At 34.7% G+C, this 14,755-nt stretch overlaps 1 protein-coding gene across 1 annotated transcript; it reads right to left on the bottom strand.

Annotated features, from left to right (window-relative positions):
* Window positions 1-7,330: 7,330 nt before the first annotated feature.
* LOC134257023 (recQ-like DNA helicase BLM) lies at window positions 7,331-14,252 on the bottom strand (the record flags this gene model as incomplete). The annotated part of the gene is made up of 7 exons (XM_062739681.1): window positions 7,331-7,595; window positions 10,829-10,887; window positions 11,036-11,154; window positions 12,229-12,420; window positions 12,523-12,652; window positions 13,416-13,633; window positions 14,126-14,252. Coding segments are annotated over 7 exons (987 nt in total), but the record flags the coding sequence as incomplete, so codon positions are not given.
* Window positions 14,253-14,755: the final 503 nt, after the last annotated feature.

Below are 14,755 nucleotides of genomic sequence, written 5' to 3'. Positions count from 1 at the left end.
CTCATCAACTTCAGCTTTAAGTTTCTTGACAAGTTTGTCAATTTCTCTGTGCCAATTCTCTCCATGTTTTGTTATGGCTGTTGAGAGATCTCCATATTCCTTTTTTATCTGACTCATCCTGTTTTTTACATCAGAGGCAATGTCCTGGTAGGTTGGACAAATCTTCTCATTTAATTCATTTCTTTCCTTTCTAAACATGTCTTTTTTGTCATCCACAACTTGCAAAACTTTAGATAATTCATGACCTAAATGTTGTTTGGATGCAAGGCACCTGCTGCAAACAGGAATGTCACATTGTTTACAGTACATTTCACATCGTTCTTTGGCATGAGATGAACATCTAGGGTAGATGAGAGTGGATTTCCTGTCCTGAAATTTGACGACCTTGTGATCTTTGGTTTCACCTGTTGAGATGTGTTCTCCCACACAGGCCTTACACAGGTTGACAGGACATGTATCACAGTGCATCTGAACCACAGCGGTCTCACACAGGTCACATCGCATCACGTGCTGGGCACTGGTACGAGGGTCCATGTATTTTGTAACTGAAGCATAACCAGAAGTCTCTATCGAGACTGTAGCTCTACTGGTTTGTACTTATCAAAAACCATTGCACTATTTTCTGTATCTTAGTGTAGTCTACTGTAGAAGGAGTAGCGTTTTAAAGGAATTTCACAGAAAATTCTATTTTTAGTAACCATGGCAACACCGTTCATCGAAATCAAAAACCGATGCACTATTCTATGTATCTTAGTGTAGTCTACTTGTGTTTCAAGTTATATTGAAATCAGACTAAAACTGTAGAAGGAGTAGCGTTTTAAAGGAATTTCACAGAAAATTCTATTTTTAGTAACCATGGCAACACCATTCATCTAAATCAAAAACCGATGCACTATTCTATGCATCTTAGTGTAGTCTACTTGTGTGCCAAGTAATATTGAAATCAGACTAAAACTGTAGAAGGAGTAGCGTTTTAAAGGAATTTCACAGAAAATTCTATTTTTAGTAACCATGTCAACACCGTTCATCTAAATCAAAAACCGATACACTATTCTATGCATCTTAGTGTAGTCTACTTGTTTGCCAAGTTATACTGAAATCAGACTAAACTGTAGAAGGAGTAGCATTTTAAAGGAATTGCACAGAAAATTGTATTTTTAGTAACCATGTCAACACCGTTCATCGAAATCAAAAACTGATGCACTATTCTATGTATCTTAGTGTAGTCTACTTGTTTGCCAAGTTATACTGAAATCAGACCAAAACTGTAGAAGGAGTAGCATTTTTAAGGAATTTCACAGAAAATTCTATTTTTAATAACCATGTCAACACCGTTCATCGAAATCAAAAACGGATGCACTATTCTATGTATCTTAGTGTAATCTACTTGTGTGCCAAGTTATACTGAAATCAGACCAAAACTGTAGAAGTAGCATTTTTAAGGAATTTCACAGAAAATTCTATTTTTAGTAACCATGGCAACACCGTTCACCGAAATCAAAAACCGATGCAATATTCTATGTATCTTAGTGTAGTCTACTTGTGTGCCAAGTTATATTGAAATCAGACCAAAACTGTAGAAGGAGTAGCGTTTTAAAGGAATTTCACAGAAAATTCTATTTTTAGTAACCATGGCAACACCGTTCATCGAAATTAAAAACCAATGCACTATTCTATGTATCTTAGTGTAGTCTACTCGTGTGCCAAGTTATATTGAAATCGAACTTAAACTGTAGGAGTAGTGTTTTTAAGGAATTTCACAGAAAATTCTATTTTTAGTAACCATGGCAACACCGTTCATCGAAATTAAAAACCGATGCACTATTCTATGTATCTTAGTGTAGTCTACTTGTGTGCCAAGTAATATTGAAATCAGACTAAAATTGTAGGAGGAGTAGCGTTTTGAAAAATTGTTTACAGACAGACGGACAGACAGACGGACGGACGCCGGACGCATTACTATCGCATAAGCTCTTCTGGTCTCTGACCAGTAGAGCTAAAAATTCGATGTATTAAGGATTATACATTTATCGACTGAATTTAAAGTCAACATGCATTTGATGGACTCAACATGTAGATAAACAAGCTTTGCAGATAAACATGTTGATAGAAAAATCATCATATTACATATACATGGTTCATTGACTCTATGTGGGAAGGAAATTTTGTTTCCTTTAGTTAAAGATTGTAATACTGAATTTTTAAATACATTTAGAATCATACCTCAGAAAACTTTTAATTAAATTCCTTACCAGACTTCAGTAATGGCGGCTGTCTTGTTGATTGTCTCTACGCACTATGATCACATGACATACTTGTGTTCATGACACATCTGTGTTATCTTAGGCTAATAAGTTATCTACCTGTCAGGTGTTTATACTTCCTGGTCCAGATAGGCATTTAAATACCTAAACATGTTCAACAACACTCTTTGAAAATACCATGAGATTTATTGTCCCCCCACTTTTGCAAAAGCGGGGGACAGGAACTAACATCTATTTTATAGTTCATATGATTTTTAGCTCTTCTTGTCAGAGACCAGAAGAGTTCCATCTGTTTGTCTGTCTATTAACAATTCCTAGAGTTTTGGCTTGATCTTGATACAATTTGGCAAACAAGAAGATTACACTGAGATACATAATTGCCCCTCTCTTTCACAAAAGCGGAGGGACATTAAATCTCATTTGTCTGTCCATCTGTCAGTTTGTAAGAAAAACTTTTACCTTGGTAATATCTTTTGAATGAAAAGAGATATGAATTTCACATTACATATCATATTAAGTATGACCTGTGACAAGACCTTTCTAAATGCACTAAGATTTTTCACCCTCTAACCTTGACTTTGGAGTTTGACCTCCTTTTCAAAAATTTATACATTACTCTAAATTGGCCAAAACTTAGAATAAGAAGAGATGTGGCTTTCATACTAAACGTGTTTTACCTGTGACAAGACCTTTCTAAATACACTGTCTTTGATCTTTTATATGTCCTTCACCTTGAAGTTTGATGTACTTCTAAAATCTTTAACCTTGGTCATAACTTTTGATAACATTTGGGGTTTTCGCTTATCACTGATTTTTTCCCCGTGAGTTGGGAGGGTGGGTGGGGAAGGGATAGAGGAGGAGGAGGTATTAGACTGCTCACTCGCCTTACATCGCTGTCCATTGAGCCATTTTTCCTGGATACAGATTCTGTCATTGTTACCGAGACCTGCGTGGTAGGATACAGCCTAGATCCCAGATTTTCAAAGCTCTGCACTACTGTGTCACGTACACTCCCTCCTATAAAAGCAGATCCATGTTGAAAATTGGAGTTCACTCAGATCAAGCTTAGAGTTATTAAAATTCGTGTTTACACTAGTAAAGCCATTGCTTTCTGAGTTGATAAATATATAAGTAGTACTGTATACAGGTTATTTTGGCCCAGTTTTTTTTTTGCAATTTTACATTTGCTAACAATTTTGCCGTTTTAAATTCGCCCAGTCACAGTTCTGTTTAAGAATTAAGAGCCATTCTCTGTAATGACTTGAACTTTTATATAGGAGCTGTGGCACGCATAGTCTCAGAATTTCTCCAAACTCTGTATGATAAAAGTCATTGATACCTTAAACTGAAATCAGGCAAAAATTGGTTGCTATGCTTTATAGTTACCATGGCAACATGTCTTAAAGTTTGAAAAATGGACTTTTTTAGCATGTTTAGAGCCCCATAGTTAACATTTGCGGCAAAGCAAACAATTGGCAATGACTGTTTCCAAAAGTTGAAGGTCAGATTTCTCAAATGCATGATAAACATGTCTGGTAAATCAACTATTACATACGTTACTATGGTAACAAACTATTCAAAAGTAAAAAAAAATATTCATTGAATTTTATAAAGTCATACACGTAAAAATAAAAAGCAATTATAGGATGAAATGTGACAAAATAATAGAAAAAAGAGCCTTGAAACATATACCAAGAACAAAATATGATATTTCATTTTGGTTGGCAATGGTTGCCAAGGTTTTTATACCACAGAGAGCCTTCAAAGTAACACTCTGCATGTTTAAATCTGATCCTATCTTTTAAAAAAGCATATTTCCTCATAACTAATGATCAATCTTTAAAGATGTTGGTGTGCTCCTAGTTTTCCCATTTGAAAAAATTCAGATTAGATTCTTTAAATAGAGCGTTGCTATGGAAATACGCAGAAAATATATGCTTAAAAACCGGAAAATTATATTCTTTCCTTGGATACGTACCCTTAAATGTAGATTCCCAAAACTTTTATGATTGATATTTATTAACAGCTAACCTGACTTTTAATTTTGACTATCATCCAATCTCTAAGTGGATGCAAGAAGTTGTCACACAGGGTTTAATATTGATATAAAGTTCACAAAATCGAACATTTTCCCTTCTTGGTAACCATAGCAACAGTGTTGTTTTCTTCATCAAATTTTATCAACATATGATATTCAACTTCAGTTCTAACAGATAAGTACTATTCAAGCTGAGTCCTTTAATTTGTTTCTTGATTATATGACAATTTAATTCTTAATGCAGCGAAAAATAATTCACTTTTAAGCACTGGTACTTTGTTTCCATGGTAACACTGCAAAGTAGCAATTATACCCAATTTTTCTTATGGTTTTGGTGATGCAAGGTTCTAAAGATGCATATTTGCCAGTCTTGAATTTTCATGTTTTTCCTCAAGACAGTAGCATTAACCCAATCTTAGTTACTGGTTTTGCATGGTTACACTGTGTTACCATGGCAACCATAAAAGTTATTTACAGAATAATATTGCTTATACTTATATACTTAAGGTCAAACATTTTCATTGTTTTTCTTAAGTCGTTTATTGAGTTTGAGCATGTAACACCCACCATTAGTGAATACGGAGTGTTTTTCAGCATATTTCAGCATTTTAAATGTATTCCAAATGTACCCTTGGTTACCACTTACTTAGAGATATATTCTAAACAGTTTCTTTACAGTATAAGTGACATCAAGGTGTCATGTTTTTGTGAGAATGATTTGTTTGCTTTTTCTAGTTTTTATTAAGCCACAGTTGAGATTTAAAGTGGCTGAAAATCTCGATTTTTCAAACTTTTCCGGCTGTTGCCATAGCAACCGAGACACATAGCAACGAAATTTTGTTTGATATGTGTTTCTGGTGTCAAGTACTAAGCATGGGTGAAGTTTCATCAAAATCAGTGACCATGCGTGGCAACGAAGTTTAAGTGGTTACAGAGAATTAATGGCTATTAATACTGTGGTCTTTAATTCATCCCGTTTTAAATTCGCCCAATTGTGAAAAGAGCGAAAAGGGTGAAAATAAAACGGGGACAAAAATTTCCCTGTATACAGCAAGTATCTGATGGTAAAAGTCCTTTCAGTGAACACCAGCTTCGAACAGAATACTGACCTGGAAAGACAATACACAAAGCCACATTTCTCTGGGATCTGCTTTATCAGTTTTATGATATCAGCTGTTAGAGGAGCCAGTTTCTCAGTATGTTCAACATAAAATTTCAAATTTAGGCATTTGAAGCCTTAAACAAAGCTGTAGAAATCAGATCAGAATAAATAAACAAACTAGAAAACTGACCAGTCAGCAAGGGCCCGCCATGGGGTAGAATTATAAGTGTGCAGCTTACGGAATGATTAAAAAATGTACGAAGAATAAGCAACAGCAACTGTATTCTTAAAATTTCAAAATAATCCCTGAATATTCAAAAACCTGTAAATAATACATTTATCCTTGTATTTACATTAGGCTAAAAAGAACAACTTAATATTGAATGTATATTTAAACAATTATGAAGCTTATGTTATATAAAATAACAGCCTTCATTTGCAATGAATGCAAATATCATGAAGGTGTGACCTTAACTTCAAAACAAACAGCAGTTGCAGACAAAGGTTTTCATTAATCTTAAAGTGACAAATAAACACAAGCCTTCTAAATTTTCTACAGCAAGCTTAGATAATCCCAAGAGATTAATTGTACTTCTCTCTCATCATTATCTTCCAAAGTTACAATAAGAACTTTTTCAGTATTATCTGAATGGGGTTTTTATACAACTACCTTAAAATTAATAATATTCTTAAATTTACATAAAGGGAAAAAAGGTAAAAATAAAATATATATCTTCTTTAATATATTTCATATTTTTAGAATTCAATGAAATCATAACTATTTTAACAAAAATAAAGTATAAATATTTATATTTAAATCCATACACATTTCAGAGTGCTCATAGCATTCCAAATCGACTTAACTTCAATAAAAACTTCATTTGCAGACAGATGTGGTAATTTATCTCAATGTGACAGATAAAGATAATGCTTTGGATTTTCTTCAAGAGGAAAGCTAATTAATCCCGAGGGACTCATAGCAGCATTCAGTTTACAATTGCAACATCTTCAGCCAGTTATCTCTCTTTGCCAATGCATTCTTATATAAAGTTAAGGAATCTACCCCACCACCCCAGCTCCAAACCAGGGGACAAAGAAAAACAAACTTAGCATCAAAATATGTCTCTCTGCCTATTGAACTACCATACCAAATTTGATCTTAATTGGGCAACCATAAAAAAAGTTATTAGGAAAAACAGATAATTTGTGGACGGAAGAATGACAGACGGACAGACAGACAGACAGACAGAGTGATTACTATAGGGCACCCGCAAATTCTTGCGGGGCCCTAATTAATTATGCTTTCAATTAAAAGTCTGTGAGTTAATACTCACTAGTAAAACCCCCAATTTGATGTGAATACCGGTATACACTATATAATGTGAATATACACAGGTATAGTTACAGGCAGATGCATGGATAAATAGATGACATCGGATTTAAACAAAAATGAACCACCATATAGCATGCCTTAGCATCTGCAATGAGTAGTTGCTGAGAAAACTGAGACGAAAAATTATGTATGGCGCTGACAGATGCGGGATAAACAGTTAAGTTGACATCAGATTTGAACAAAAGCAAATCCAAACATATGGCCAATCATGAAAAGGAGCACAAGGCAGGTGACTGGTGTGCCAGGTGTACAGAATATGTTTGGCACCTGATCCATTCTTTTTTTCTTTCATGTCTCATTTGCTCCTGATTTGTGTAGTTTTGATGGACCTTTGAACATGGTTACTTATTGTTATCTTATATTTCATTTAGAGAACCTAAGACTTTTTCCTCTAACAAGCTTACATTTACATAAAGAGTATTTGGTTAAATATAAATCTCTCAAAGAACTGTTGAAGTTTCAAATTCTCAATCAAAATCAGAAAAACACCCCAACAGACAAGAAAACGCTCGAAATAATGGTTTAGAAATTGCTTTATTTACAATTTAATTCAAATCAACTTTCTTAAATAAATGTTTATTCCCTTCATATTTAAAAGTAAGTACCAGCCCCACCACCCAGAAATGATCGCTTAGGTTGTGGGACTGGCATAAATCCTAAGCCACCCCTGGAACTATTGGAACCACCCCTGGAACTGCTTGATCCACCCCTCTGTTTTTTCCAGCACTTTGGACCTTCTTGGATGACCCTCTGGAGAACTTGTAGGCTGCAAATTTGCTCCCTTTGTCAGAAAATTCCCTGCAAATATTAGTAGATTTATTGTAAATAAAACTAGAAATATGTCCATAGGATATGAATGCCCCGCTGAGGATATATTAGTAAAGCAACATGAAAATATGTATGTGTATAAAACTTGTTTGGAAAATATAGGTCAGATCCAGCATCCGATGCAAGTCTGGTAGTGTCCATCCCTAGATACATCATCCATGCAAGTTTGGTTCAGGCAGGGCTTGTAGTTACTTGGGAATGAAAATATAGGTCAGATCCAGCATCCGATGCAAGTCTGGTATATCCCTAGATGCATCATCAATGCAAGTTTGGTTCAAGTAGGGCTTATAGTTATTAGGGAATGAAAATATAGGTCACATCCAACATCCAAAGCAAGTCTAGTAGTGTTCATCCCTGGATGCATCATCCATGCAAGTTTGGTTCAGGTAAGTCTTATAGTTACTTGGGAATGAAAATATAGGTAAGATACAGCATCCGAAGCAAGTCTGGTAGTGTCCATCCCTAGATGCATCATCCATGCAAGTTTGGTTCAGGCAGGGCTTATTGTTACTTGGGAATAGAATATAGGTCAGATCCAGCATCCGTAGCAAGTCTGGTAGTGTCCATCCCTAGATGCATCATCCATGCAAGTTTGGTTTAGGTAGGGCTTATAGTAACTTGGGAATGAAAATATAGGTCACATCCTGCATCCGAAGCAAGTCTGGTAGTGTCCATCCCTAGATGCATCATCCATGCAAGTTTGGGTCAAGTAGGGCTTATAGTTCCTTAGGAATGGACCTGCTCCAAAAACTTTAACCTGGTCAACCATCCGGAAAATGTAGGTCAGATTCAGCATCAGAAGCAAGTCTGGTAGTGTTCATCCCTAAATGCATCATCTGTGCAAGTTTGTATCAACATGTGAAGTTTGATAACACCATCTTGAATGGTATGTTTAAAATTGAGCTAAACACTAATTTAAGAAGAGTGAGGTCAAGGTGAAAGGAAAGGTCAAGGTCAAAAAATGTTGATGCAGTTGCATAGCTCTCATCAATAGAGAGGTTTAGCAAGCTCACTTGTACGTGTACCTGTAAACTACAAGTTAGATACACGTACACATTAACATTATCTTTCTTGTTTAGAAAAGTATAACCTGTACTTGTACTTGTAAGCATTTTAAATGTTAAAGTGGTTTACATTTAAAAATCATCCAAAAAAAGCAATAATTTTTCTACGTATGTCACCTTTTTACATAAATATATGCATGTACTTATGAGAAGAAGATCTTACAGAACTCTTATATTTTTAATCGGTCAAAGCATGTTTCGAAAATCTAGATGTTGTGATTTTAACTCCCTATAAATTTTATTTTTCAGTTAGATACGATCAGTTCTTCTGATCAATATTTGCATTAAATATTCAGGTTTTAGAAAATAGCACACTTTTTGAAAAATAAACATCAGTTCAAGAATTATAAGCTACAAGTTTAGACTTACGTGTACTTTGCAATCTACATGTAACCTGTGTAAGAGGATACATGTAGAAAATCGTCATTAGCAAAAGTGATGATGTAATGCACAGATTTCTGGTGATACACATACGCGTACACGTTGGTTTGCTAAACCTCTCTAATATCTATCAGCAAATGAAGTTTGATGAAACTAGAACTGTCCAAACGGGACAAAATACCCCCCGCTGGGTTTTTCAGAAGTAAGTTTTTCAATAATAAAGATATGTATCAAAAACAAATTATGAAATTTTTATTCCAGTGACCTTGAACTTCCCCAAATGACCTTGGGTCAAGGTCATGACACACACGTGGGTCATGGGCAATCTTTGTGTGAAATGAGAACCTACCAAGTTTATGCATAAGAAAGATATGGACCGGACACGAATTATGAAATTTTTCTACCAGTGACCTTGAACTTCCCCGAATGACCTTTGGTCAAGGTCATGACACACCCTTGGGTCATGGGCAATCTTTGTGTGAAATGAGAACCTACCAAGTTTATGCATAAGAAAGATATGGACTGAACACAAATTATGAAATTTTTCTACCAGTGACCTTGAACTTCCCCGAATGACCTTGGGTCATGGTCATGACACACCCTTGGGTCATGGGCAATCTTTGTGTGAAATGAGAACCTACCAACTTTATCTATAAAAGATATGTATCAAACATGATTTATGAAAATTTTCTTCCAGTGACCTTTAACTTTCCCAAATGACCTTGGTTCAAGGTCATGACACACCCTTGGGTCATGGGCAATCTTTGTGTGAAATGAAAACCTACCAAGTTTATCCATATGAAAGATATGGACCGGACACGAATTATGAAATTTTTCTTCCAGTGACCTTGAACTTTCCCGAATGACCTTGGGTCAAGGTCATGACACACCCTTAGGTCATGAGCAATCTTATTGTGGAGTAGTAGATTCTAATGTTCCTCTGTAAGAAAGATATGGACCGGACACGAATGCACAGACAGACGGACAGACGGACGGACGGACAGCTAGACAGACGGACAGACGGACAAGGTGATTCCTATATACCCCCCCAAACTTCGTTTGCGGGGGGTATAAATATCTTGGATAGTTTCTTTGAAACTAAGCTTTGAACAGAGCTAAATGCAAAGTGTGACGGAAGGACGGAAGACGGACATGACAAACACTATATGCCTCGGCCATATTCATGGCGGGGCATAAGAGTATTAAATATATTTAGTGTTCATTTTAAAATGTATAATATGTTGACTGTGCGACCATTAGTGCTAACACAGAGACTTATTCAGTTAAATCTTTATATCGGGGTTGTCAAACCGCACGACATTCAGTGCGTCTAGGACTCTGATGTCATATGCATGTTGCTTTACCAAACCAAAGCCTTAACAGGGCTGATTTTAATGGAGAATTATTTTATTGACTATTCATCTGCAATTAATTCATTAAATCAAGGCAAGTTTACTATTCGTTTAACTTTTGTTATTATTCTGGCGAAAACATTGCTATAAATTTTGTGTACGAAGTGATACATTGTGCATTCAAATTACTACTAAAAATTCTATCAAATGAATGTGCAGTAGTCTGAATTTTCTCTTCGCCCAGGCATTGTTGTTAGGGCTTGAGCTCCGTATTAGACTTTCATATCAAGAATTTTTTTCAAGACTTTATTTGGCTAGATTTGACAGTAGATTCAAAGTATCAATCAATGCAAGATGGGCACTCCACTGAACATCCTTTTGCCCTTTCCTGGTTTTTGTCTCTTACCGAGAATTCCCTGAACCTGACTGGCTTCTAGCACCTCTCTTCTTTCTTCCAAAACCTCTCTACGAAGTACAAGAGTTAAATAATAATTAATTAAATGAATTCTCATCAAACAAATTATTTAAAATGTACAGCTGTTGAACTTCGAACATGCTAAAATACTGAGAATAAGTAAATTAATGCAACTAATCAGTGATATTGTAGAAGTACCTTTTTGAAGGAGCCCCTCTTTCTGCCTGTGTTAGATGAACCTGCTGACTCGTCTACAAAGTAGGGAGACTCCCACTCCGGAACATCTGATTCCACCTCCTCCTCCTCTTGTTGTAAATCTACAAAGGGAGATCAATCTAATGTACAAAGGGAGATCAATCAAATGTACAAAGGGAGGTCAATCAAAAGGTACAAAGGGATATCAATCAAATATACACTGTACCAAGGGAGATCAATCATATGTACAAAGGGAGATCAATCTAATGTACAAAGGGATATCAATCATAGGGCACAAAGGAATATCACATCATAGAGTACAAAGGAAGATCAATGAAAAGAAATACAGGGAGGTCAATCAAAGAGTGCAAAGGGAGATCATTTCATAGGGTACAAAGGGAGATCATTCATAGAGAACCAAGGGAGATCAATCAAAGAGTATAAAAGGAGATCGATTAAAGCAATATGAGCTGCATGTTTGACATCGGAAAATTTTATTGCAAAATTGTAATTAACTAATTTAATGACAGAAAAATAAATCATTTATAAACTTCTGTTGTTCATATTTGCAATGGAATTTTTTTTATTAGCTTTGATTGAAGCAAAATTGAATTATTGTCGTCCTGTACAATAATGATTTCTTATATAAAACTGTATATTCGGTTGAAAAGAAATATTTCTTCTAAAACATTTTAAACTTTATTTTGGGCTTATTGGTCATAAGGGTTTAAATTACATACAAATTAATCATAATAGCACATTTTACCAGCAAAATAAAATTTTCAAAGATACAGCTCATATTGCTTTAAATATACAAAGGGAGATCAATGAAATACACAAAGAGAGATTAATCAAATACACAAAGGGAGATCAATCAAAGAGTACAAAGGGAGATCAATAACACCATACAGAGAGATCAAATATAAATGGAGATCAATAAAGTTATAAAAGGGAGATAAAGCAAACTAAGTAAGATTAATGGAGATCATTTAAAGAATATAGAAGTTTAGTTAAACTAAATATGAAGGAAACATCAATAAAACAATTTAATTAGATTTTTATTTTACAATGCTGTCTTTCTTTTGGAAATATTTTAAAGTCTTACAAAAAATCAATTCAAAATCCTCCTCATTTATGACACAATTTGAAATCTATTGTCAAAACTTGGAATATGCAGATAAGCGTAAATAACTTACTTGATAGGATAAGATTATAATTCTTGGTGATTTCAAGGAATCTCTCAGCTCCATATTTGTTGACTTTGGCTTTCGGCAAACCATCGATACTTGCCGTCATCTCATCTACAGTAAGTGGCGTCTTTTCTGCCAACTGTCGCAGGGTTAAAATCGGGAATACAGTTGCATAGTTACGTAGGCCATGCTCAGCAGCTGTAAAAAATCAAGATCTTTATGCTTAATCTTATTCAACATAATGGAAAAGGGAAAGTACAAAAAAATTAATTTAGATGTACCACTGACAGTCAACCTTACCGATTGTCTTTGCCATTTCTAGCAGTTCGTTGAGACATTCTTCGATCACGTTTTGACGTTTACTGACAGGTTCTTTACCAATCTTAGCCACTTCAGTTCTCTTTCTACTGCCCTGTACCTGTAACTCGACCTGTAAATTAGAATTTTTCAATTTCCAGAAAGAAAATATAAAGGGTGTAAATGTCATCTACGCTTTTGTTAATAATGAATTAATTTAACATGTTGCTTGCAATACAATAACAGTAAAACCTCATTTTTTGAACTTGATAGGAAAGAGAAAAAACTTTGAGATGTCCAATGATTTGAGATAATGAGGGTAGAAATATCAATGCATCTATATACATGTATGTACATTTTCTAGAATATCTGCATTCCATTTATGAAATCACTTTAGCTTTGATTTTTTTAATAAGACGATATATCCTTCTATACATAATACATGTACTATTAGGCAAAAAAATTAATAGTTTCTCAGGCCAAAAAATTCAAAATTTAATGCGGCAGGCGGGCTTTTTTTTTTTTTTTTTTTGGAAGCAGGTTTTATTATTTGTACAGTATATGATAATATCTACTAATTCTTAAGTTTTGTTCTCTGAAATTAGTTATAATATGTATTCAACATTAAATAATGTTATTCCAAATATTTATTTTATGTTAACTGATAAAATACTTTAGTTTTAGAAGAAATACATTGTTTTTCTAATAAAAACGTCTTTCTCAGCATTTATGAAAAGGGGAATAACTCAATTTTTTTTTTCAACTTGGAAAAATAGAAAATCGAGTTATTTCCCTTTTCAATATGTCAATAAAATTGATCAATGCGGCCGTTTTTGAACTGATGCGGCAGTGCCTGAGAAACTATTGATTAATTTTTTTGGCCTCAAGAGTTTTACCTTGCGTTTTCCCATCATCACGTCGTTGGCTTTAGGTCCGAGTCTGATATAACAAGCGGTGGTGTCTGCCGCAGTAATTTTTAGATCCTCGTGTAAAATGGCGTCAATAACCAACTTTCTCAGCAGTCTTTCAGCATCAGCCCTGCTGTAATTTTTACCACGACCATGAAGGGGTATCCTGTCATGTCCAGCATCAGAAATTTTACCAGTTTTAGCTCCTTAAAATGTAAATTTGGTTTGTATTATTATCATAAAGTATAGTATGCACTTAACTAAATGCAAATATTGGTGACAAAACTATTTAGTAAATACATAATAATTATGTGTGAATATGGATTAAACAGTGGTAAAGTTGGTTTGGCATTTTACTGTAAAATTAACTGAATGTAATGTTGACAACACTTTGCTATCTTACGTAATACTAGAAATAAGTCACATACAGTAAAAAAAAAAAAGGAATCTCGGTTATCCAGAAACTTAGATTTCCAGACAAAATTTGTAGGTAGCAGAATTCAAACTATTAAAACACATATATGTTTTATTAATCCAGATATTTTATTAATCCTGACAATTTGCTCATAACACAAATGTCTAGATTAATGAGGTTCCACTACAATGGTTTCCACAGTGACTACAAATGGTCTCCGAGAAGGATTCTCCATAATCTTTCTTTACCTCTAAATATATCCAGAAAGTAGATAAGGGTGTACCTCTAAATATATCCACAAAGTAGATAAGGGTGTAGTCGTTTCCCCTTCTTCCGTTTACGGTCAGATCCTTCACACATTTCACAATCTCCTTAACATCATCTGTGACATCACGGAGTTGGAAGGATTCCTTAAATTATAAGAAATTGATTAATCAATCATTCAAAACTGAAGATGCAACCCCCCCCCCCAAAAAAAAAAAATTATATTATTTTTAAATATCAGAAAAAAATATTAACATTTGCAATGTCACCGTATACAACCGGTAACGCGGGGGAGTCGCTAAAAAGTATGGGGGAGTCGTTTTCAACGTATGGGGGAGTAGATTTTTACCGCTTCGGAGTCAGAGGAGATGTGGGTCACGTCTTTTTTCGGTATATATAAGATGTATTTACAAAAAAGAAATATTCCACGGAAGATGGCAATAGTTAAGCTTTATCGTGGTCATTTGTCCGGCTATCATACACGTCTAGTTTTCTCAAACACTTTGAAACCATTTGACAGTTTTCATATTTATGTTGATCGGGTAGTAAAAACATACATGATTTGCACAATCTATGGCTTACATAAGGATTCTCACTTTTAAAACAGCGAGAGAAAACGTTTATCTTTTAAATGCAACAACTTAAACTT

The sequence above is a fragment of the Saccostrea cucullata genome, unplaced genomic scaffold (assembly GCF_032062105.1).
Source record: "Saccostrea cucullata isolate Sc308-1 unplaced genomic scaffold, CSIRO_AGI_Scuc_v1 ctg13545, whole genome shotgun sequence".
NCBI lineage: Eukaryota > Metazoa > Mollusca > Bivalvia > Ostreida > Ostreidae > Saccostrea > Saccostrea cuccullata.
This window is presented reverse-complemented; position numbering and strand designations above follow the sequence as displayed.